General features: G+C 33.6%; 3 protein-coding genes across 4 annotated transcripts in view; all 3 read right to left on the bottom strand.

Annotated features, from left to right (window-relative positions):
- LOC130621496 (ceramide synthase 5-like) overlaps positions 1-27,159 on the bottom strand; it is a 90,258-nt gene that overhangs the window by 38,049 nt on the left and 25,050 nt on the right. The gene's annotated exons all lie outside the window — the stretch shown is intronic.
- LOC130621500 (uncharacterized) lies at positions 6,552-8,128 on the bottom strand. The gene is made up of 3 exons (XM_057436795.1): positions 7,991-8,128; positions 7,098-7,156; positions 6,552-7,004 (listed from the first exon to the last, which is right to left on the bottom strand). Exons 2-3 carry the CDS (start codon positions 7,144-7,146, stop codon positions 6,613-6,615), a joined length of 441 nt encoding a protein of 146 aa, XP_057292778.1. The 5' UTR covers positions 7,147-7,156; positions 7,991-8,128; the 3' UTR covers positions 6,552-6,612.
- Positions 20,772-22,195, bottom strand: LOC130621495 (3-galactosyl-N-acetylglucosaminide 4-alpha-L-fucosyltransferase FUT3-like). The gene has a single exon (XM_057436790.1). It carries the CDS (start codon positions 22,107-22,109, stop codon positions 20,868-20,870), a length of 1,242 nt encoding a protein of 413 aa, XP_057292773.1. The 5' UTR covers positions 22,110-22,195; the 3' UTR covers positions 20,772-20,867.

Below are 27,159 nucleotides of genomic sequence, written 5' to 3'. Positions count from 1 at the left end.
TATGTGTAAATCTTGATGCTTATTTTCGATTTAGTATACCAATTTTTGGTCTTTTCTTTATAGTGTGTTCTCTAACTTGCTTTAAATGCAAAGCTACAAACGAAGAAGAATGTGAATTGCAGCAAGTTCAAACGCAGTGTTCATACGAGAAAAGTTTGTGTTTAAATATCAAGTATTCCTATACAAGAAGAAGGAGTAATGGTACACAGATAATGCATACCGTCCAGAAACGATGCATCAATTCGCAATTTGGCTGCAGTCTTTACTGCAGAGCGTTCTTTGTACTTGGGTATGAAAAATGCAAGGTCAGCATATTGTTATATTTTTGGCAACAAACAAAACTGTATTGACTGCGGGGCTTGGCAAGCAAAAGGATTTATTAGTAAACACATGAAGTATCTTTCAACTGTTGTACTTTTGTTCTTTCGCAATCAAATCTGGTGTGATACATTCTTGCTTACTTTCTTCACAAGATATGATTAAAATTGTGCGAAATGTGATTTTTAGACACTCTTAACAAATTACTGTTTTTTTTAAAGAAATACGTCACATTCGAAATCCGTAGACAGACAGACAACAATTGCATCTCTTTAGGTCCATCGGTCAAAACCGATTCATGCTAAAACATACACGATATTTTTATCCAATTCTCGTGGATTTTTTACACGGACTAACTACTACGCTCCAGCAAATTGTTAAAATGGCTGATGTAAGCGAGAATTATCACAGTTTAAAATTTCGAATCAAAACAAATAACCTAAGCCCTAAGTTCTAATTCTGCTGAACATCTAAACATTGACTGTAAACATTGAGTGAACTTTGACATGGTATAAGGCCGTGGGTCTAATTTGAAAATCTCTCTTTGAAATTATCATTCCCAAAAACATTTTTACCACGATTGCAGTATGTTGCGCTAAAATGTTAGAAACATTTCAGATACAGAAATTCCGCTAGTTCTGGAATAATATATTTAACGAATACCTTGAAATAAAATTCTCTTTGCTGTCAATTCTTTTAATTTACATGCACGCCTGTCGAATTCTCCATCTTCATTTTCACCCTGATAAAAAGCCGAGTAGTACTTTAATTTCAAATTTTTCTAACCCTATAGACGTCAAATTAAAAGCGCTGGCGTCAGCTAAACACATACAAATTGTCGCTTTTGTCGCCTATTTTGACATCGTGTTCAGTTAAATAGGTATTTATAAAATTTATCAGGGAATTAGGTCTTCAAATGTCTTACCTAACAAGGTTAAGAAGTCTAACGTAAAATATATTGGAAGATTTATTAACACGTATTATGACAACACTTTAGGCCAGCTGCTGCAAGACTTCATCATGCAACAAACATGGGCGATCAAATGTGGAAGTGACGAATACCGATGAAATTACGTTTTCAAACTAGTGAATGAGGTTTCCTATAAATAAAGTTGTAAAAAGAAAAAAAACATTTTTCCTAACAATATTCGGCATTGACGTAAATAATCTTATGTAAAAAAATTATCTTCCTGTATACTAAACCATAAAGAGGTAACTTTCTAAAAATAAAAGTTAAAAATAAAATGTCTATTTATTTTTGATATTTTGGGTAAAACCTGTGCAGTTGTGAGTATTCAAAACTTGAGGCCGACAGAGAATGGGTGACCTTTTCAGAAACACCGAAGAGAATGTACGGAAAGCTGGCTAAAATAAAAGCAGCAGGTAAACCTTACAAGAAAAGAGAAAATCTTCCTTTGAATATTTAAAATGGGCAATAAAAGTCAATTTCGGTGAAAATATTAAAAGCAAACTGTAAACAAGATCGGTATTTCATATGAAGCTTTATAGTTTTAAAAATTTCCCTAGCCTTGTTTCCAGGGCTGTTAGAACCTAACGAACCCAGTTACAATATTGGGGGCTGAGAATAGTCTTAAAATATTTGCAGTTTAACTTTTTTTGCAAAGCGTAATAATAGGTTAGCATCTATTCTGGGTGTATTATCTTGACAAAATTTTCGCCACTTTTCTTGGACAAATTCTTTCCGACTAGATAACCTAACTTGGCTAGCGATGATTCCAAACTGTTCTTTTTAACAACGTTACTCACACATTTGAAGACGTGGGTATGAAAACTAAAGGTCGTTCTCCACTTCATATTATTGCATACATTTCAATACAGAAAGTATATATAATCTCACTAAATAAATTTGATTGGCTACTAGTCGTTTCCGCGCAGAATGCAAAGAAAAAGTTGAGCCCGATTCTACTTTCCCCGGAACAGAACGGAAAAAATAATTTTCTAGTGGCGTGATGTAAACATTTTAAGCATGCTCAGAAGCTTTCTGTTCTTGTCTGGTCCGTTCCCCGAAAAATTTTCTTGCAGTGGAAAATCAAGAACACTTTGCTGCGACGAATGGTAAACAGGAACTACAAAATAATTCGTAAACATAATACTTTAAAATCGTTGCTAAATATCAACAAACTTATCAGCAGTAACAAATATTTGTTTGTTATTACAGAAATCAAGATAAAAGAAAATCTATAATCTGCGTTTGCGAAACTATTCTTGGCCAGAAATGTAGGTAAACAGAGACGGGAACTTCTTATGCATTTATCTGTTCTATGTTTGTAAATCAATAATATATTTAGATACTAAATTTGTGTCAAATGATTTAGAGTAGCTACAAAAAAATAGCTACAAAAAAATCTGTTTTGCACAAAAACAATGATTTGGGGGGAATTTATAAAACTACTTAAATGAAGATGTCGGTATACAGTCATGTTTTCAAAAACATAGTATGTTTTACTTTGCATAGGGTTGTTCGAATTGAATCAAACTTGGCACACTTATAGTACGTCATAAAAGGAAGTTAATGGCAGCAATAAATTTTTGCTTGAATCAGCACATTTTCTGTGACGTCACCAGAAGCTAGAAATTTGTTAAAATTGCCACTATCTGCTTAAAATTTAATTACTTTAGTTCTAGAGCGAATTTTTGCATTCTGTTTGAAGTTTCTGAAAGCTGAATAAATGTTAATTAACATATTTTCCGGTTTTTACGTGAATCGCATAAAACATTGTCAAAAATTGCCCGAAAATCCGGTTTTTCTGATTTTTGGGTAAAGTCTGATAAAATCGGGAAATAGGATTACTCGCGTGTCCAAATTATGCAAAATGATTTTTCTTAATAAAACAAAGTTGTGTTGCAAGTTTCAAGTTCTAAGAATAATCCTAACAGGAGTTATTAAATTTCCCCATCATAAGGATTTCATAGAGATTTTTAGGGCTAGTTTCGAGTAATAGCCAATATCAAAGTCTCTGAAACTATGTTATATGGTTATATAACCTACTGAGTTTCAATGTTTATCTATTAGACACCTGTATGCCAAATTTTTAGGTCCCATAACTTTCAGTGAAAGATATGGGACCTAAAAATTTAACATAACCATATAACATAGCAATAAGTTACATAACCATATAACATAGCAATAAGGAGTTATTAAAAAAACGTCCCCCCCCCCTCCCCAACGTCATAGTATTTTCGAAAAAGCCCGACCAGAACAAAATATTTAACTTTGCCCATGGCGAAGAGCCTTGTATTCCAAATCCAATTACTAGATGTCAATATGTCTTTAACAGCGCGAGAATAAATTAAATAAGTACTTAAAATGGTAAATAAGGCTTTTTCATTCTTAATATTTTCACTTTTTTACTGAAAAAGTGCTGAAGTCAGCATTATGCAGATTGAAATACCATTTTGTACTACAAATCTTTTCTAATTAAATTTAAAAAAGATTGCGGAAATATAAGGATTTTAATAAGTTATTTACTTTTTAAAGCCAGAAGGCGGGACGTTTTCACAAAATAAAAGACTGACGCATGAAGTGAAGAGTTTTGGAGTACTGCGATTCTCTGGGAATTAATATTGTTCTGAACATTGTGCTTAAACAAGTGTTGATAAAATGATAAAAAATAACTGCATGTTTCCATGTACTGTCAAGACTAAAAAACAAGCGAATGAACCAGTTTTTCCATAATTTGAACTGGAAAATGCTTTAAACCCTGGCCAGCTTTTATCAAATTCGCACCCAAAACTTTTACATCTGCTTTGCTGACTGCTCTACTGGAAATCGTTTTTACCTAAAAGAAATATACGATTATATAAGAGCAAAGAAAAAATTACTAGGCTGTTTTTTTAAAAATTCACAACTTTTTCCGTTAAACAATGCGCCTTACCCAGGGCAACAGTGATTCCCTTCAAGAAAAAGCAAAATGGCCGACACAGGCGAGCAAACCACAAGGAAGGCTAGCTCTATTTACTAGTAGAATGAAAACTCCATAACCTTTTCTTCACTCATAAAAGAATTATATTCATTGCAGCACAATCTTCTTTACAGTTAACTTTCAAAGTAACTTTTAAAAGGCTTTAATAACACGTATGCGTAAACGACTGGTTAGAACCTAAAATTTATTACTTGAACTTTGTTGATCATAAATATATTCCATATTCAACAACCGTATCTCCTCTCCCATGGTTAGCCCCTAGGGTTAAAAATGTTTACAAATTTAAGAGTTAATAATATAAAAACAATGCAAATTATGTATAATCAACTCTTGTGCGGATAATAAAATGGCAAAATTATTGGGAAAGCAGTTGCCCCTTATTACAAACATCAAATACATAGCTCATCTTGTCGTTAGCCAGTGGGAAATCCCTTCTAAAGTGACGTATAATCTCTGACGCACTTACAGATCCACGAAATCAAAAGCACATCTGTACTATGTACTGCTGCTCCATAGAATGATAAAAATGTCAACAATAACAATCTTTTCACGTACGTGTGCAGTTAAAAAAATGATTTTTAAATAAGAAAAAACGGAAAGAGATTGTTGTGCACAAATAATTTTAACGATTTTTTAAAGATTTTTTCACAAATAAATTTAGCAACAAACTTCTCCAACAACAGTGTAATATCATGAAGTAGCTACTGCATTAACAGCGAAGATAAATATTCATTCGACATTAACTATTGAAAAAAATTAAATGTTTTGAATTCCAGCTGTCAAATAGTTTTTTAATCTATTGCTTTTCTCAATAAATAAACAAAGTCACAAAAATCTGCGATGTCTGCGATGTTGGCAGACAAAGCTTCAATTGAGTGTGTTTTTTACTATTTCAGGTTGTCGACTGATATTGGCATTTGACACACAATGTGCATATGAGACACGTTTTTCGATGCGTTCACCCATGTGCACTTTCGGACAGCTTTCGCACTACTTTTGTGACAATAGCTAGCTTATTTCGTGACACTATGCACTCTTGGAGGTCCCTTTTTTACTTAATATCTTGACAGGTAGAATTATTCGATAAACTTATGATAATCTGTGAGTAAATGATGTCTCGCTGCCAGTGAATATTTTGTCCAACCTCGTCCTCAGGCCTATTTTTCTCTTTCTGACAGTCTCAGACGGCGAGACGCGCCGTCTCGGATATCCCTGGGAATGAGGTTGTATTTTGTCAAATTGACCTGAAATTTAAAATCTCTAAGAGACGGCAATTTTTATCTTCTTTTCCAAAGCTCCATAACGGATGCTTATAAAAAATACGTTTTTAGGCACAAAATATGCTTGTTATGCTTAATGGCAAAAAAAATTATTGGAACATGCTTTTAAAAAACTCTTGATCAGGCTTAAAATATGCTTATTTTGAAAAAATATTGTATTTGAATTTTAAACATTGGGAATTTCATTTTAATTATTATACTTCTATAGGAATTTGCAACGACTTTTATCTCACTATATACTGGTTAATGCAGACATATAGAACAAAAAGAAAAACAGCTCACGAAACTAAATACATAAAAAAATTCACAACATTTTCTTAGGCTTCACATAATGCTTAGCATATGCTTAAAAAAAACCAAATTTAAGCCTACTAGATGCTTATAAAAGAAAAACGTGTAGCTTCACAATAAATTCCACAATATCGGGTTGTGATTTTTTCTACACAGCGGTAATACCTGTTACCTATAAAAAATTAATTTATAAAAAAGGTTTATAATCTTTGTACAGAGTGTTAAAATTTCATTCCAGTACTAAAATCTTCTACTTTTCTCCTACGACTAAACTAACCTACACGACGTATAGTTACAAAAATATATTGTTCCTCTCTGAACAAATCCTAGATAGCTATACCAGACACCTCGTTTGTGTGGCAAAGATAACACCTTAAAGCTATATGTCTCAAGAAAATTTGCAAATACATACTTCCCAGTTCTTACTTAATTGTATATATACACGGGTTTGAAAAAAATGGCCCCCCGACACTGTTTAATGTTTATTTAAAATAACTAGCCAGCACGTGCTGAATAGTGCAATAGTTAAAGCAGCTTTTACTTGGTTCTTTATTGCTTTTGTTTTTTAAATTCACTTTAAATCATTATATTACTCTTTGACGCGGGGTTATTAATTTTTGTTAAATAATTAACTCTTTAGAAGTTTCCATATTTGCTATACGAATGGCATGTTTTTTTTATCATATGACTGCAGCATGGGTTTGTTTTTATCGAGAGAAAAAATCTTTTTTAATTTCAAAATATATTTAAAATTACTTTATAATCTAAATTGTGTGTTTTCACACTGTTTCCATCATATTTCTTTTACCCCTCCAGGCTTGCAGCCCTGGGTGACGTCTTTCTGGACCTCGTGCGTCGTTTCCATTTTTTCCAGATTTGACACCACCTTCTTCCAACTCTTTCTTACCACGCCACGCTTTCATGCCCGGATCATTTTCCTCGTCTTGAAACATAAAATTTTTGAGTGAATGCGACTTTTGTTGGTGATTTTGTCTTCGCACTGTTAGATGATGTTTAAATTCGTCATCAGGTATGTCTAAGGGTTGGTTTACTCTATCGTCTGTTGTAACATCATCTAGGAGATTCCTGAAATCATCTTCTGACAAAATTATTGCCCTGTATTTCACCTTAACATCGTATGATGTGTCTTGTTTATTTGAACATAGTACACCTAAAAAAGAAACAAGTAGATAAAAGATTGAGGGTGTAGTTCATATAACAATACAAGCTGTCCTGTTAAAGTAAGCTAACTAAATTTTTTTACCGACTAATGATGAAAGCAAAAATATAACGCTCCACTGTTGAAATTTCATTTCAAATGATCTAAAATAAAATAATGAGCTCAATTTTTTATTTTGAAGCAAACAGTTTTAATGCAAGTGCTAGCTTAATTAAGAACCCGTTGTATATGGAGGGCATGAAATTAACAAGTATTCACCCTGGGAAAATAATGCTTTGTTTTAGTATTTAAATTAAACTTGGAGTCGATAAGCCATGGAGGTAGAAAGACTAAGACTATTTCTACATCCATGGATAAACGCACCAAAATCTGGTCAAAATAAATCGGCTGAATTTCAGTTACTATCATAAAAGGGTGCTTAATTTCTTCATTTTTTACAAAATTAATCGTGAAAAAAGGGGATATCTTATTACTATTAAAAAAATAATTATCCTTCTATTTCCATTGAAGTAAAAATGCAACGAAAACTTGCTAGAATTTGCTAAATGTGCTTTTAGGTAAAAAATCAGTAAGAAAAAATCGTTAATTATTTTTGGCCAGTTTGGGAAAATTTTGTTGCATTCTTACTGCGAGAATTGACAGAGAATTTGCACTTTGCAAAAAAATGTTTACTGAATGTGATTGTAACAGTAAAAGAGTTTCTGCAGCCTAACTATTTTGAACAGACAGAATGTGAGTATTAATAATATACTAGTCGTTGCCCGTGGAAAAATCCACGGGTTCGCCCGTCCTCTATATTTACCCGTCGCAACAAAGTGGATAAAGATATATCGCATTTGATATTCGTGTTTCCGTAACATCATTTTGTAACTTAGCGCAGAGACAGACAAAATACGTGTATTATTATAGAGACAGACAAATATAAAAAAGAGAAGAAAACATAAATTAGAAAAAATATTAAATAAAGAAAGTGTTACCTTTGAATATTGCCTTTCCCCTTTACGAATTAAAATTTTCTTCTCTCTACACAGTACAAGACTTAGTAGATTGTTTTTTTCAACATGTTTTTATACTAAATCTTCGTGGCTTTTTCTTTTTGAAGGAATTAAGATTTAATGACATCAAATTAACTAGACTTTGCTGGAATGAGATTGAGGAAGGAAGAAAAAATGAAATATCAAAGTTTTGTTCTTTCTCATTATTTTTACCGGATTCTATTTTACGTTATTATTACGAAAAATTATAAGTTTGAAAACGTTTTATTTCCACGAAACTAATGATGGTGTAGCATATGGCTGTTAAGTCGTTTAAATAGCTGTAAATCCACTTTCATAAATCAATGAAGAAATAAATGTACCTTATTTAACTCTTCTGTTTTTTGTTGTGTATTTTTCACTTTTTTTTTTGTAAGCTTTATCTTTCTATTCTGATTCGTTTTTTTTTTGTTGTTTTTTTATGTTAGTTTATCATGATTTCTATTATTTTAACATCCAAAGCCGCATTGGGAAAAGCGTATGTTCTGGAGTAATTTCTCCTGGTAGTGGAAGACTTCCTAGTGCCCAATAAACGTTTCTGAATAATTTTTCATGTTTATAACCATTACCATTTTCACCTGTTTCGACCCTCACATCATAGCACTTAAGAAAAACGTCTTTTAGAGAAAAAACTCATAGTGCAAGCCATTTGAGCCTCCTTGCAATAACTAGAATTTATGACTAGAATTTATAACTAGAAATGTTTGTTCTTACGTCTGTTAAAAATGACTGCTAAAGTACACGATACGATACGATACGTATACATTCAAGATTATAGAAAAACATATCACACTATTTTTATTATCATTCATGAATATATTTTAACAGGATATACATTTCTGAAGAGAAATATACAGCTATTAACATGTGTCCTGTGTGGGGATAAAAAAATATATTATATTTCTACATAAAACTTAAGAAGACATAAATTAAAAACACTTAGAGTAGACAAGTTGTACAAATTCTAGTTCAGTGTCTGATAAAAAGAAAAGCAACAAAGAGACTACAGAGTAGAAAGCCTATCAACCTTCGTAGAATTCGTACAACTTGTTTTAAAAAGTGAGAATGAATCTCATTTATACAATGCTCTTCCTTCAAAAATTAGGAAAGATCCTATTTTCTGAAGAAAGAACATTGTATAAATAAACTCCAAAATAGTACAATGGAATTCCTAGCAAATTCTAACGTAACAGGGGGAAGTTTGACGAGAGATTTAACTACTGAGAGAATATGAGTTCAACATTCATACGATATCCTATAAAAATTAGCCAATTTGCGTAGAAATAAATAAACGTATTTAAAAGCCGTATTGATTAGAAATGATTTCTAAAACGGCTAATAAAATAAATTCTTTGGAAAAATTTTAGGTTATATTTTTTTCGATTTATTTTATTGTTTTGTCCTTTTTTTAATTCTTCCGTTTATGTTTTTAAGTTTTTTAAAGGTGGTGCTAGATGATAGGAAATAAAAATCATAGTGTTAAAACCACTACCTTAAAGTGTGTAGAGAATTCTGTTTTACAATTTAAGTAGGCGCGATTAAAAACGTACGAAATAAATCGTGCAGCGTACCGTATACCTTTGGGCTTATAAATTTTTCGTAAGCTTGTTAGGGTGGGTTTATACACGAGAGATTGGCTTATACTCGGATGTGATTATACATAAAAGATAATAACATTTATTTTGAAAACAAAATAATTTGCACGAAACATTAAATTTTCCAAATAAAAAATTAATATAAATATCTAATTATTCATTAATTTTCAACGGTATATTTGGATTTCCATCTTCACAAAACATTATTATTGCGCTGTTACAGTTTCACCAATTCTCTTCTGCGTTTTTTTTGGGAGAGCTTATGCTTGTAAAATTTTCGCAATGAAATGAAGGACTTATGAAAGAGGGAGGGAGGGGGGAGGGCGTTACACGCGGGTGGGTTTATGTTCGAGTCTTATTTAGGTTAGTCAAATTATTTTTATTTTTTGCAAAAATTTGATTTTTGGTCCCTAAGGTTTCATTTAATCAGCAGCATATTGCAGCGTCGATGGAAATCAAAATTACATAAGCCAAAAGTATTGAAAAAAATGTAAATGCCTTAATTTAATATTCACCTAGAAAACCTATAAAAATCTCAAATTGGTTTTCACCGAACATAAGGTACAATGAATAGAGATTCGGAATATTTTCCTGCTTTCAATATGCTAATAGTGGCGACAGGTTGTTAATCAATTTTTTTGTGTGAAAAATTAATTATATTTTATCTTTCGCTATAGCTAATCGGATCAAACTGAAATGATTTTACTCATTTTATTTACATTGTTTCCAAACTATCAGGGGGTATTTTCGCTAAAATGCTTTCTCGAGGTTCAAATTATCAATTATTTATAAAACATACTTTGTAAGGGGAACTTAAAATACAGTTCAAGTTATGAACGGTGCAAGCTATAATTAAGCATCCTTAGTATAAAAATATAGTTTTTCCACTATAGATGTTGGTCTGGAATGAATGAAATTTCGAGTCTAATTTAAACTGTAGAATTTCGCAAGTTTGGAACCACGAGTTACCAGTACTAGCTAGTGAGTTCAGAAACCATATTAGGCCTACGGGATTGTTGTTTTGCATTAATACATAAAAGAATATGGTTACAAATAATATTCTTCACATATAGTTCCTATTTTTATGATTATTATAAATTATATGTTACATAATTTCTTTCATAGATTTTCAGTTGAGTTAGAATGCGCTTATTTTTTTACAGTATTTTGGTCTTCTCAAAAATACAACAGTCAGAGTTACGGATAATAATGAATGTTGTGCACCTTAATTGGACAAAAAAAGACTTTAAAAGTCCTGAATGTCAATGACTGTTCTAGCAACGGTGTCTCTTCATTAAACTTGTTTTCTAATCATCTACCGCTTCAGCTTGCCTGTGTTGGATACTCCCGGAAAGGAAATTTAATTCTCTGTGATATATATGTACATTTTTATATCTAGATTGCATGTTTATATTTCGTTTAGATATCCAAGAGTTGACACCGACTGTCTCAACCAGTTGTATCTTTTCCTACACCAGTTATACGTTGGACTGCAAGAGAATTGACAGAGGGTTGGAAAGAAAGTTCCTAACCTCTACTAAAGTGTGAAAGTCTCACTATAGTGAAAAAGTACAACAATGACAACAATAAGAACTAAAAAAATATTCCAGGAAATTACTATATTCTTGGAACAAAAATACAAGTAAACTATTGACCCTAAACGTGAATAAAGTATTATCTGCCTTTTTCTGTATGTAGCCTAGTGACTATGGAACATACATATGTATATAATTTAACTCCCTACTCATTCGTTAATTAAAACTACTTCCTTTTTCCAAATGCAACTGTGATTGAAATTATTTTTACAAGGTTGGAATCTATCAGTTTCGATGCCAATAACATGATTTTCAGAGCTTGTATTACGCTCTGCAGTGTAGTGAAATGAGTGAAACTACTTTTCAATTTCATGAGGATATGTTCACGTGTATTACACCTTGATTTTTGCATCCTTCATCCGTGATTTCCACTGTGTAAATACCTTCTTTCGTCTTGTCTAAGCTTTTTATTCTTAAAGATTCAATTTTCTTATTTTTTTCAAGTTTAGACGAAACGGAATAGCCAGCGTCTATCGTAGTTACATCGATTATTAGACCAGAAAAGATCCACTCTATCTTTGCTTTACTGTTGCACTTAATTTGCAGAACGACTTCTTCTCCATTTTTACCTACAACACTATTGGTGATAACTTTCAAGTACGGACGGGCTGAAAAAGTAAAGAATAACAGAAGATCATTGATAACACATGCAAGTTTAGTGCAAGTTAATGAAAACATTTCCTCTAGATGCGCCAACTGTTGCGATGTTCTTTGACTTGTGGAGCTGCGCTGATTTACTCGTAACACGATTTTTAAAAATTAGAATATAAGCAAACCAGATTTTTTAGCTTGTCTCTTGATGAGCTAATACTAGGCTAATATTGAGCGGCTATCTTAAATACGCTTATGAAAAGACGTAAATAGCATTCTGTACAAAATTCGGGAAAAGTGAGGAAAAGACCTCAACTGCTTTAAGAAAAATAAACTTCGTAACAAACACCGCTTTTTACAACAATCTTCGCTATTTTGCAAATTTCTTCTAATCAAGACGTTAAAAAGTTCTTAATTTCAGAATACACAAATTATTACAAAAGTTAGAAATGTATTCATGTATGCGTACACAAATAAATACTGTAGTTTTGTGGTCCTGCTATTTTATCCTCTTTTCTTTTGTTATCAAAGACAAAATCACCAACTCACCACGCACGTTTACATGTTGAGTTACTTCCATTCTACCAGACTGACTCCTTCCCGACACTTTCACTATAATGTTCTCCTTTATATTCTGCATTGTGAGGGTTAAGCCATTAGGGGACAAGTTGAATCTGGTCAGCTCAGTATCAACAGACGCCCAATCTGAGGCATTGCTTTTGTACTGCCACTTTAGTGTGTTTGAGATAATTTTGAAAGATCCAACCACAGAAAGGCTAATCTTAGCTGGATAGCCAGGACAGATATAGACTGATGTTAACACTAATTTGCTTCTTCTTTTGATAACCAATTCGAAATTTGCCTTATATTCTACACTTTCTATCAGCGGAGCACCTTCCGGGAAAACATACCTAAGAAAATCCAGGAAATATATGTGCTATCAAACTTAAAGATCCATAAGAAGACATGTTACATCAACCTCGTCCGCAGAGCTCTTTGTCCATCGCAACAGACCCTGAGATCGAGGTGGATGCTGAATAAGTAGAGGGTATTTAGGTTTGTAACAGTTAGCATGAAGCAGTTAGTCCTTAATGGTAATTTTTAATCATCAAAACCATCAACAAAAAAGGGACACACTTGAGCGCTCTTTCGATATTGAAATTTATTCTTTATGTCTGCGTTTGTATTAGTGAATCGCCATTACCATACCTGAGGTTGTACTTTCCAGCCATTTCTTCAACTGGCTTTGTTATCATAATCTTGCTCATTTGCGGTGTTGGCTTACAAACAAGTTTGAAAAAAGCGCGAAATCCTTTTAACCTTTCTTCGTATTCCAAACTCATACCAGAACACATAGATGTGCCAAAATGGAAGAATCTAACCTCTGCATTTTCTCCAGCGTAGATTGGCACTTCAACATGTTTTTTGTTGGCTAACGCATGGTGTAGCTCTCCATTGGTGCCCAAGAACAAAAACCAAACCTAGGGAAAGTTTTTTTACTACGACAAGGATTGTAAACACTGTAGAAGACGCAAGTAAGGATTGGCACGGTTTATTTGAGAGAAATATCGCCACAACTTTCTGCTTCTGATAAAAAAATCCGCGTGAAGAACCCCTGAAGCAGACTGAAAACTATAAGTTATAACAAGTCTTGATTCATATGCGCAAACAGTAGTCGCATCCTTCCTAACAAGACGTAGAATGCTTATTGCGACTATCAAACGACATCAAGTAATTCACAGGTAAACAAGTCGTTTAAATTGGTAAGCTATCGAGGTTCTTAAGGAATCAAGACGGATTGTACAATTTGGGAGGTTTTACCTGCAGTTAGAAGTCGGGCCTTTACGTGTCGTGGCTATATTGTTAGATAATGCAAATATTGCGGAAAAAACTGGGGCTATTCCCTTTTTAATTTTTAAAAAAACAAAAGTTAAAATTAAATCTGTGGTGGAGATTATTTAGTACTCTAAGAGTACGTTCATTTTGTGTTATAATGTTTACACAAATAGTCAGGAAAAATAGTGTTTTAAACGTTATTTAAATGGTCTCACGTTGATGTAAAAACGCAGTTTCTCTGCACCCAAGAAAAAAAATAGACCATAAAATAAAGAAACCCTTTAAACATTTTAATTTCATTGGACAAATAAAAATATTTCAAAATCTCCTATAGTTAATACTCAAAATATTATGTTTAGGCAACTAAGTTGAAGTTACACGGTTTACTAAAAGGATCCAAGAAGAGAAGCCGACATTAATACATTAAAACTAAACTCCATACCTGTCTAACAGTACATTGTGGAGCAACACATTGAATCCATTTTAACCTTTCCCAAGACAACTTATCCGAAAATTGTGATTTATCCTCCCCAATGCGTTTGTCATGAATGGCAAGACAATAGGGCTTTGAACTATCTGGTGTCTTTCGATTATAAAGGGAAGATCGTGGTTTGCATATATTTTTTTTCCATTCTGGATTTTTACCTCGATAGCACTTGAGCGGAACTTTTTCTCCCTTCTTGTTGAAGTCTACTCCAACAGTGAATATATAATTGCCGTTGTAGGAGGGAAATTTCCAGAACTGTTTTGCGCGGAAGCCTATATTCAAAAACAGGGTTACTAAGGCATCGCTTAATTGCATTCATTATGGGGGATAGATTACTTAGAAAGCAAAAAAAAAAATTACCCCCAACTAAAATTTTCAGTATTTTAGTAATATAAATAATTTTCGCAAATTGTGGCTTTCAAAATAAGTAAGTAGGGAATCTATTTTCCTTAATTAAGTACCCGAAACATTTTGCAAGCATTTAATTTTTAACCTGCAAAATTGCACAAAATCTTCAAGAGTTACCATTGGTATATATAAAAGAGGAAACGATTAATAATATAATAAAAGTGCATTCAATATAGAGTGAATTGCAGAGAGCCATGTTAGAAAGATTGGTGTTGCGAGAACAGAATGGAAATGTCAAGTGATCACATTTGACTGATGACTATGCTTGCTAGAACGGAGTTAAGATGTATCATGTTGCGGGAAAGTTTCTTTTTGAGTAATAATAATCGGGTGCGGTATGAAGTATACCTGTACTGAGTGTTTCGCCCGTACTGGTACGGATTACAACTTAAGCGCTCAATCTGGCGTTGAACGCCAAGTGAACATGCTAATAATTATTATCGCATTTTTTTGCTTCCAGGTATTGGTATAAAAAGTAATGTTATTAACTTATAACAAGAACGCTTAGTAGCTTTACAGGCCTACATACATAATGATTCTGAAACTGATCAGACTATTTAGAAACTTTAGTAGTCATTTTACCGCCTTAAACGGCAGCATCCAGGGTGTGAAAAGCTGAAGAAGGTTGCAGACGTTTGTTTTCGCTCAGTGAAGATTCAACTTACATTTTTATATGGTCTTCTGTTTTTTAAGTTTTTCACAAATACAAAATGATTATTTTAGGATTTGTCGAAGGAATTCATGTATGGAGTAAATATTAAAAGACAAGAATTGCTACAAAACTACTTTGAATTAATTGATTTCTGCATACCTTATCGGTAAAAAAAAGTCGACCAAAAGTGACTAATATTTTTTGCCGACTTTTTTTTTACCGATAAGGTAGCTTGCAGAAGAATGGAAAACATGAGCAAATATAAAAGTGGAACTATGATGTACCAAGGTTTACGAACAATGTGGTACTCCACGGAAAAGTTAATGCAATCGGTCGACAAGGCACTACTATTCTTACTTTGATATCCACATTTTTAGGAAAGCTAGTCGGTAGCCCGTAGATAAAACCACGGTCCTCCTCCTTTGTACATCGCATTTCGTATATTCGTAGCGCGGCTATAAATCGCACAGAAAGAGACAATAAGTATTATTATATAGACTAGTCCGTAGCCCGTGGATAAATTTATGCGTTTGCCCGTTCTTTATATACTGCATTTCGTGTCCGTAGCACGGCTATAAATCGAGTATTATTAATACACAAAAAGTCGAGATCCCATTGTTAAGAGGTCCTACCTGGAAAGTACCCTGCACCAGCGCCGTACATACAATCATGACACCTTGGTACGCTGCACAACACTCTCTGTTCACTGATCTTAACTTTAGGTCTTGAAGTGATGCACCATGGTCTGAACCTTATAGACTTGATGTTTCGGCAGTAATTATGATGGCCATTCGCATCATAATCATTCAAATTTTTGACTGGTTGATTCGGAGCTACAGACGCCCACGGTTGACAAACATCGCCATCAACTGTGCGGTTGTACCTTCCACGATAGTCATGACCTAATAAGAATGAAATGTAATTAAGCACCTCTTTTTTGTCTTTATAAATACAAGACATCGTTGTGTGAAGGTGACTGAATCTTTACTTGTACATACCTTCATGATGGACAGATGTTGAGGTACTTGTAGATCAAAAGATGAAAAAAAAAATGTTATTTAATGATTGTTTTGGTAGAAAGTCGAGCGGTTTCAAAGATGGTAAATTAAAAAATTATGTTCACCCACAGTTCTTTAATTAGATGACAAATGTCTGAAAACCTGGCAAAAAAGGAGCTCTTCCATTTAAATGAGTATAAACGATGAGACGCAAAATTAACAAAAACGCACGACGATGTATTTTTCAAAAAACAGGAACTCTATTATTATTTTGTTGCTTATATAAATTATAGCTTACACCTAGGAGGATAGAAATATTTCTACTCTCTATTTTTATCCTACTAACTTATATTGAATTTCGTTAGCAATCATGCAGATTTTGATACAACTGCTTCTCAACTGGTTATTTATGAAAAAATACGTGTATATCTTTAGTCCAGTTCAATCGGTGTCCAGTCACTCCAACGAAGCCAAAAAAAAGAAGACTATTATTTTTCTATTCTTACCATCGTTGTTGAAACAATCAAATTTATTGGCATGACAGAAAGCTGTTCCATATTCGCATATGACCGGATGGTATGGCACGTGCGTGCTTGCCTTCATTTTCATCACGACCCACATAAACGTGGTCACGACGTCCAATTCATGCAAAGCTGTACATCGCACAACAAGAAGATCCCAAGGATATTCGAGATGCGTAATCTAGCAAATAAAAGTGACATTGTGAAGAAACAAATTCGATACTATTATATTATCGTGTTTTTCTAGCCGCGCAGCTCACACTAGGGGCGGATTTATCAAACTACGTCAAACCCTTAACCCTATTCAGTCCAGGGTTTTTCGAACATAATGACCAGGGGCGGATTTCGCCCCCCCGTCAATAACTTTTCATAGGGTTGTTCAAATTGAATCAAACTTGGCACACTTTTAGTACGTCATAAAAGGAACAAAATGGCAGCAATAAATTTTTGCTTGCGTCAGCTCATTTTCTGTGGCGTAATCAGAAGCTTAAAATTTGTTAAAATGCCACTATCCACTTAAAATTTATTTACTTTTGTTCTAGACCGAATTTTTACATTCTGTTTGAAGTTTCTGAAAGCTAAAAAAAGTTATTTAACATATCTTCCGGTTTTTACATGGATCGCATTAAAAATTGCCAAAAATTGCCCGAATATCCGTTTCTTTCCGATTTTCGGGTAAATCCGGCTAAATCGGGAAATCGGATTAATCACGTGTCCCAATTATACAAAATGATTCTTCTTGATGAAAAAAAGTTGTGTTGCAAGTTTTAAGTTCTAAGAATAAGCCTAACAGGAGTTATTATATTTTCCCCATTATAAGGATTTCATAGAGACTTTTAGGGGTAGTTTTGAGTAATGGGCAATATCAAAGGTTTGGGACCTAAACATTTAGCATACAGGTGTCTAATAGATAAATATTAAAACTCAGTAAGAATCAAATCCATATAACAAAGCAATAAGGAGTTATTAAAAAAAACCGTCAGGGGGGGGGGCGCCCAAACAAGTCAAACTAGTCAGTGACGAAGGCGAATTTATACAAAGAAAATGAAATTTCCGTAAATCTATCAAGGTTCAGTAAATTTACTTCTATTGACGTCCTATTATGCTGTTTACAACTCGAGAACAATTTCTGGTAAGAGAGTAAGATTGTAAACAAGCACGCGGGTGAATTCTGAAGTCTGTATCTAGCCTAGAATCCATGACGTGTTTAGACGGGTTGCCCCTTAGATTAACCTTTCAATTTTAAGTCAAAATCGACTTAAAGGTTTCACGGGGATGAGGTTCTATCTAGACCACATAACAAGTTTGCAGTGTATTTTTGATAAATAATGTCCGTGTTTCACGTTTGACCAATGTACACTTTATATATTTGAGATTTGTTTTTATAAAACCGAAAAGAATCTATCTATACCTTTATCTACTATATTTCTATTTTTAAATTCACAAGGTATAAATTTATTCTTGAGATAGATAAAGTTCAAGATACGGAAAGGGCATACGAAGAATTAGAGGGCAATTGACCAAATTATTTGTTCAGGATAGAGAGATTTGACATAGAGAGGGTTCGTGATAAAGGAAGTTCGCTATATTCTAACTGTTCAAGCGTTAAAACCAAGTAAAGCTAATAAAACCTTTCTATCGTGGAAATTATCGGGTCTTCAGAAGACTTTCCCAGATTGTCTATATTGCTTCAAAGACATGTTCTGAGGTATTCGGTATAGTAGAAAACTTTGATATCTTGTGTTGCCTCATAGATTGAAAGAAAATTAAACAAAAGTATGTCGTGGGTAAAAAGTACACAATCTTGTGGAGAGGTCATTTCTAGGTAATGTAAATGTAGAACCATGAATGACGTCCGTTATAGAGTGGTATCTGTAGGTTAGATGTTCGCTTATAAAGGATATAGGCTATAAGGAGTTTCATTTTAATGCTATATAACGCACGAAATATGTTAAGGATATGTACGACAAAATTTCTGTGGATTTTTTCTACGTGTTAACGATTAGTTTTCTCATATATTTATGCACGTATTTTGTTTGAAATAGCCATCAAATCGCTACTTTCTGCTAAGTATGTATGGAATAGCGTAAGCCCGTGGAATTTTCTACGGACAAACGAAAAGTTTGGGGCAACTTCTTTGAATGCATCAACGTTATGATAGGATGACATAAAGAGACAGGAACGGGCCAAATAACGCCACAATATAGTAAGCCGGGGTCATAGTTAATAGTCAAAAGGCTCCTGTACTCACAGTCCTTTTCCATGGTTTATAAATATCATAAGTGGTCGTATCACCAATACTGATGCTGCCAGCGTAAGGAGCACCTTCTTTAGCCTCAATCTTCCATTCATATGTGTCAGCGAGTGGAATCTTACAATCCAGTGTTACATATTCCAAAGGGTTAGCAGGCATGTCGATGTATTTAATAAAAGTCCATTTTCCATCCTTTCGTTTTACGCTAGCGACATCAAGACTTAGAATTGGAGAAGAACGTGAAGAAATAAAAAGACTTGATAATAAAAGTAGAGCTTTTGTCACTTCCATTTTTGTTTTTGTTGTCAGTGATGACATTGTATTGCTAAATTTAAGATGAAACCATTAAAATGTCACGAGAAGATATCTCTAATGATACACGAAAAAATAAAATTCAAGATAATGACAAAATATTTAGACCCCTTTGTGCTATCACTTTTTATCCGCTAATTAGAGGTGTCCGCTATTTGAAGAGACTTATTTTCCCGCTTTAACCTACGAACATGATAACCCATGGTCAGTCCAGCTATTTTTAAGGATACAAGAAAATTCTTAAACCGTAAATTCTATTTTTTATGGACTCCAGGAAGCAAGAGTGGAAAAGTCGTTTTACTCCGTCAAAACAATTCCCATCAAAAGAACAGAAAATACTTTTGACGGAGGTGGGGCAAAAAGCGATAAAATCAAAATACGCCATGGATATTATTCGCTAGTAATATTAGCTTAAAATTAAATATTGTAACTTTAAATGTAAAGAAAAAGAAAGTAAATATAAAAACACATCAAAAATGAAAAAAAAAATAGATGTGAAGGGATAAACAACATAACTTTCACCTTTGGAATTGTTTTCTCAGTTGGCGGAGAAGAAGGTTGCAAAGAAGTTATGAATGGTGAACATATAGATGCTTATAACTTGTCAAAAAAAAGGCAAAAGCGACAAAGTACAAAGGAGGATTTATTTACGCGAATCAATGAATCACGAATCAATTTTCGAAATCAATTTTCGAAAATTTCGCGAGGATTTATTTTAATTATTTTCGCGTATCAGGCAAAATATGGTATCAAATATATGTCAAATGCGCCTGGAATGAATGAAACTCATCCTCGTCCCCAGTGCTTGTTGCCTATCTCAAAGCCGCTGGCGCTTATTTTGACGGCTTAACAAGACCCTGTCACAGGCTGCTTTTCATAACCAGTGTTTTGGATACTATACATAATTAGCTGTCTCGATGCTACAAATTTTTAGCACAGAAAAAACCATTTGATCGAATCCTCGTTCTTCTGTTGATGTTATTCTGTGCTTGATTTTGGAAAGTTTTATTTCAAACCAAGTTACAAGTTATCTGTTCACCTTGTTAAAAGTATAAAAATATTTGTATTTTCTTCCCTGCCTGCTACTCACAGAACATATTTCCGACAACAAACAAATCACTTAATGATCCTGAAGCTGTACATTCCTCGAAGTGTTCGTTAATTAAAAAGTCGATTGTATATGTATATGATATGTTATATATAAAATTCTGTGGAAATGTTATTTATTAAAAATGCGACGTTTATTTTGTTTGTCTTCTGGCATAAGGGCAGATTGCGACATTTTAACGCCCGTCTTTAAAACGCCCCTAAAAATCTCGAAATAAAAAAATAACACAAGTAATAAGTAAATACATAAAATGCAGAAAAATTTGGAACTAAAAGTATATCATCTTATCCATAGAAATTTAGTATACCATCTTTACTCGAAAGATCAAGCATTGTGCACAAAAGAAAGCAAAAACAACAACAAAAACTACTCTCTTCAAGTTCTATTTCATTTTATTTTTATCACTACTCGTAACACGTCAAATAAAAATTTCAACAAACACGAACCTATATGTTAGGAGACTTTAATCAAAATCATAATCGTACAAGTAATACTCGTCTGTGTACGGATGCGGTACGCCTGAACGATGCATAATTTCTCTCAACCTTTCGAGTCGCGTACCACAGTTATTTTTGATGGAATACCAATCACCTAAATTGGGATACGTTTTCGGTTCTAGATCATCTGAGTTTATCATTTCACAGATTTTGCAACTCCATGATTGTGGTTCTCCTAGAATGTAATTTTTCTTGTATTCAAAGTGTTTGTTGTAAGCATCGTCGTTTTCATCGAGATACTTGATGTAGTTTGCCAAATCTTCAATCGTGTCAAAGTCATTGACGTTAATGAAAGAGTTAGGCAAGCCCAACGTTTTGTAATCCGCTCCACCCATTACAATGGGTACAGTATGGCCATCGAGTACTGTTTCTGTAAACTTTTCTGAAGTGTAATCTTCACAAAAAGAGTTTTCAAGCGCCAGGTAAAACTTGTATTTTTTCAAGCGCTTGTTGCATTCCGCGGAACCGCGAGGACAATTTGGTGGTAAATTTTTATAGAATTTCTTTGCGCATTGTCCATAAAGATCGATGTTAACATACTCAGTGAGTTTATGGATGTAGTGTTCCCTCATGCATCCACAATGGCTGATGCCACCCCACACCAACTTGTCTTTATCTTCCGCATGATTTCGAAATCGGACTGGAGGATCGTCAGGGGTACGTTTTCGCCATGTTCCCCATTCCCAATTGTACGGCACTACAATGTCAGCGTCTCTTCTGTAACCCATGGTCCAGTTAAAAAGGCCGTCATACAAGCTTGGGTCAGGTCTGGCGTTTTGCGGGCTCTCGTGCAGAAAGTAAATCCAGTATGAGCCAGGCTTTCTTTGTTTACTGACTTTTAAAATCTGTCTTTGTGGCAACATGTCACCGCCAAAGGCGTGAAAAATGACTACATCTGCTTTGCTTATCATTTTTTTGTTATACGTTACTCGACAGTTCTGCACTTTACAAGGCTTGCCTCCCCAGTTATTAAAGCGTTCTGTTGTTTCAAAACCAGGCCATAATCGATTTCCCCACAGTGTGTTGTAAAATAGAATAAGTTTCGGAGTTTTCCCCGTTTCATTGGGCGTCATGGCGGCACTGTAAAGATTATCTTTTTCTTCTCTTTGCAACGAGGAATTCCTGTATATGCGCAGTAACACGAACATTAAAAACAATACGAATATACAAGCTAAGTATTTGATTTTTGTTAAGTCACTTAATCCCATTGTTTCTTCACTCTATCTTTCTTTTCTATATAATCAGCAGTACAGGTAAGTTGGTACCAATGGAAGTCTCTCGGTGATGCTACTGCCTAAATGACAAGATAATGAAAGATTAAAACTGCATGTTTCTTACAATAGCAGAAAGTTCAGCAGGGTCTTATTTTTGGTAACAACATGAATTTTTAAGGTTCTTTCGCTATTATTAGGTGTCGTCAAGACTACCTGCTTCATCATTTCAGCAGGGTTCCGAGGCACTTCGTCCCCAGAGTTTTTTGCCTTCTAATATGAGGGAAGTGGGCGATTTTTTTTCTCCGTCTTCACTTGTAATAAAAGGCAAAAGCCCTGGGAACGAGGGTGAGTTTCGAGGCGAAAAACATCTATGTAATGTAAAGAAGATACCTGAATTGAAAGTTGATCATGTAAGAAAAAAAGGGCAAAGCAACAGTAGATAGGCTATATTTTTTAAGTAGTGAAATAGTTTTTATTAAAAATTTTATTAAATTTTTTAACCTTTAGACGACAAACACGTAGATATAAAGAATGAAGATAGGAAGGTGATAGGGGAAGGCACCATAGCTGGAACGCCATAGCTCCTTAAGGTTGGGTTATGAATTGTTTTAGAAAGAGGACTACTTGGGAGCCCTACGGGACAAACCTGAGCCATCTATGTCTTTTCCCTAACTACCAAATTGCATTTTAGAAAGCAAATTATATCTTGGCTAAAAAAAGGTCTTCCCTAATAAGGTTTCTCTCCACGAAATGATCAGAGTTTAAGTGTTTTCAAGATCACCTAGTCTGATTTAAAGGTTTTTAAGTCTTTCTAACAAAGATACCTTGTTGAGGTATCTATAAAAAAAACAGATTTTTAAATTTTCGAATTATTCGACTTTCTGATAAAATCATAATTAGGCAAGAATAAAAACCTAAATGCTAGGTGTAAATAAGCTACTTTTTTGAAACAAAATATTTATGCAATAAGTACAAATTATAAAAAAGTATCATACAAAAAACGAGCGTATAAAAAAGGCGTGAACTAATTAAACAATAGCACGTCTTCAGACATTCTCGTTCCCACGATTTTTTTGTTGCCTTCTCTCATATCAAAAGGCGAAAAGCCCTGAAAACGAGGGTGGTCTCCAGAAGCTTTAACGCCTGCGTGCAACAAGCGATTATGCTGCTTAGCTCGCAAGACAAAAATAAAGATAATTAGCCTTTTGTCCTTTTTGTCCTTGGAAAATAGTTCTCTGCAAAAAATTCTCAAATTCTACATGATGTTAAATTCTATGAGCTAGTCTGTATTTGTTCTTATAAAACTGATAAAGTAAATTGAAGCAAATTACATATACTTGAAAAAAACAATGAAGTTTAAGACACAAGGTTAGCAAAACAAATCGATGGGCTATATTTGTTGCAGGTATAACTAGTAGTCGGTTAAAACTGGAAAATTAATGCCACTTATTTGTTCAGTTATTGTTATTGAATAATTGAGTAGTCACTTTCTGATGAAATGGAGAATTATTCTAGCTATGTTCCTTCCTTCATTTGAACGAAAAATACTAGGTGAAAACTTTTTCAAAATCTTAATGTAAACATCATGTTTACTGTGTTTTGGTTTCTTTCCTTTGCTATTTTTATCAGAGTGCAACCAAAACTTTAGAGAATGCAGATTTTGAGTAGATGTTAAAACGCTTTACTGATCCTGCAGCGTTTTATTTGCAACAGGTCGTAAACTTAACACCTTATCTGTAGATGAGTATAGATGAAAAAACACTTTCACCAAAAACAAAAACATTTAAGAATAGAATACGCAAGAACTCGTAAAATACAAACTAATACTGTAAAATAGCAGCGTCCAACTTTTATTTGACAAATGTTTTCTCATCTGTCGACGTGTAAAAAAACATTCATAAATATAAAAGTTCAACAGAGAGAAACAACGCAATACAAGCATAATTATAAATTGAATAACAAGCTTCATTATTGCTAAGCGACAACCTTTGTTGCCACAAATGACAGGATTAACTTTAATTACGTAGCCTTTGTTAAACATGTTTCGTTGATGACCCGAGTGTTATGCGATGTTTTGTTGCTCCTAACTCAAGTGATTATTCCATCAGGACGTTTTCTTATAATAATTTGTTTTTTCTTACGGCTTAGCTAATGACAATTTTCGGGAAAACCTAGGTGTGCTACTATTTTTTTTTGTAAAATAACACTCTTTTTTTATATAAGCATAACGCTTATACGCATACTTAAGCTCAAAATTTTTCTAAAACTAAGCATAATGATTACCATACATTAAAGCTCAGAACATAGCTTAACACCCCAAAATTTCGGCGTATAGAAGTTCGGCACAAAAAAATTCGGATACATACAATTACCGTTTTCTCTAATTTTCATATTTAAGTTACGTAGCTTTACGCAAATCCAATATGCAATCTTTATTCTTGAAAAAGAAAAGGTTTGAACGAGAGTTCGGAAATACGCATATTGCTAAGCATACTTTAAGGCTCAAACTGGAAAAATCTTAAGCATACTGAGCCTCAAAATCAACTGCATGCTTATAAAAAACTAAGTATGGTATTTCTTGTTCATATTGTCCTATTAAGTGCAAAAAAGTTCGGCCAAAAAAAAATTCTGGACAAAGAATTCTCGTACAAAATAATTTCGGACAATTTTTAACCTAATTTTTGGGGAAAATTTCAAACGGCTTTTTTTTACAAACATTCAGTCAAGTTGATTATGGACGTTTTAAATCTCAGACAATTATATTTTTGCACTTTAACATTCCTTTAGCCACCCGGGATGTGGTTGAAAAAATTAGCAAATTTATAAAATTTGTATTTTCGATTTGATTTCAACAGAAAAATTGATTCATAACATTTCAATTCCATCTTACGTAGAAAACCCGCTCTGCTATTTTGCATGAATACTTAGTTAAGTATATTGCAATGAATCGTTAAAGACAATTAATTCTGATATCACAACCAAATCTCGGTAGAAGCTAGGGGAAATAGCAAAGCACGGTTTTTTTTGTTATGTGGTGTCATTCGTAAAGAGTGAGCCAATGACATAAATGTTTAGGATTTACGTACAGGGCACTTTGGTTACACTCAAAAGCGCAAGAAATGCTCACATAAAATTTGGTACTTATTACAAAAATACCACTAGGTTTGTTTAAAAAAGGGAACGGCCTCGACGTTGTTTGATGTTGTTCTTACAGGTAGCTTAGATACCCTATATAGCTAGATTAAGGATTAAACTAGCATTTATTACTTAATACTCAGTAAAATAGGTCAAATTTAAATATTAAACCTTTTCGCTATAGCTAGCTAGACTAAGTATGAAAGGACAAGGCTGAGATTTTTAGCTGGGTTAAAAGTCAAAACTTAAGAGGAAAATTACATCACAATTTTTAAAATTATATTACACACACTACAGAACACCTGCGGGAAAATTCATTATTCATCAAGTTACCCCATATGGGTAATATGGAAGATTTCTTCATAAAAAACCTCAGAAACCTTTTCAAGTGGATTACTTTCACATTAACAAAAATTGAAAATTTTTAATATAAACTTTTGCGATTTTGTCATTTATTAGTTTTCAAATTTCTCGCTGGAAATTTTTAAGGTTTAAAACCCATGTCGCACAGTAACTTTTTCGTCCTTATCATAATGTCATATACGTAAGCTATGGAACAACTTTTGCAGGAAAATAAAAACACATCAGAAAAAAAGGTTGTTATTAAAATGTTATAAATTAATTTCAAACCGATTAGTCCCTGCAGCCATTTTATTGTCAGCGGTATGAAAAACTATGCTAAAACTATACTAAGTAAAAGTCCTATTACTTCAGTAAAAATTGAAATAATGACTTGAAACTTAGTATTATATGTTTTTAGACCAGTTTGATGAAATGGACCCAAAATTTTTTTTACTACTATCATAGTTTTTGAGTTCCTGAATTTAGCCATTTTTGGAGACGCCGATAAACTGTTTTTGATAGCATACCAATTTTGACAAGCCATGTGTACAGAAAACATTCAAAAGTGATTATCAGGATTCAAAATAATTCAAACAGATAAAATGTGTCCCAGGTTTAGGACCAAATACCTTAACCAGCTCAGAGAAAGTGGGAATGAGCTTCTAAAGCACAGTGCCAAATACGTAATCTAAATTTTATGCCGTATAAATACAAAGTGGTTAGAAGTTATTTTTTTGTCCACCTGGATCTGCAACACGTTAACTTGCACTAATCGCTCAGCCTGGTGCCACTCACAATTAATTTTTGAATATCTACAGGAACTTATTATGCAAAATGAAAAATGCTAAAAAACTGTATTTGCTTTGCAGAAGTAACAATAGGCTTCATCATAAATCCTGCGAATGTTGGTTTATGAAAAATGTATTATACCTTTAATGCTATAAGCGCTCCACTGGCTTTGTAACACATTACACTAAGTGTCCTCAGTGTGACACAGTTTACCCTTTACTAAGTCTTAACCTGGATAGAGACTTTAGGTCTTCCGGCTCCAAGCGAATATTACTTCTGGCTATACTTTCCAAAATTTTGTTATTTCATAAAAGAAACCTGAAAATCCACGAAATTTATTTATGAAAAATAGGTTTCTGTTCGATAAAAGAAACCTGAATATTTGCAGAAATTCATTTATGAAAAATAGGTTTCTGTTTGTCATGACAACATTTTTAACCAACATGCAATGCCTTGCATACCGAACTAGCTATATACTCAAGTCTTGACTGTTCACTGTTATGGGAGGTCCAAATTGCTAGCAGGTAGCTATCTTTATTTAAAATGACAGAATGCCTTTAAAATTCTTTTGTGTAGCTAGCTACATAAAAATAATATATTTAATAACAAATGCGTCCCTGGAGTGCTGGCATGGTACTAGCTAGGTAGCTTAAAATCACAAAATAAATATTATCCAGATGTGACCATCCCTCATCAGCAGACATCAGAAAGGCGTTTCTGTTCTTTACTTCTCATTGTGGGGTACCTCAAATTCTTGTAAATCCAATGAAAAAAAATT

This window comes from Hydractinia symbiolongicarpus, chromosome 12, assembly GCF_029227915.1.
Source record: "Hydractinia symbiolongicarpus strain clone_291-10 chromosome 12, HSymV2.1, whole genome shotgun sequence".
Lineage (NCBI taxonomy): Eukaryota > Metazoa > Cnidaria > Hydrozoa > Anthoathecata > Hydractiniidae > Hydractinia > Hydractinia symbiolongicarpus.
The sequence above is the reverse complement of the archived record's forward strand: the minus strand, read 5'-3'. Positions and strand labels throughout refer to the sequence as shown.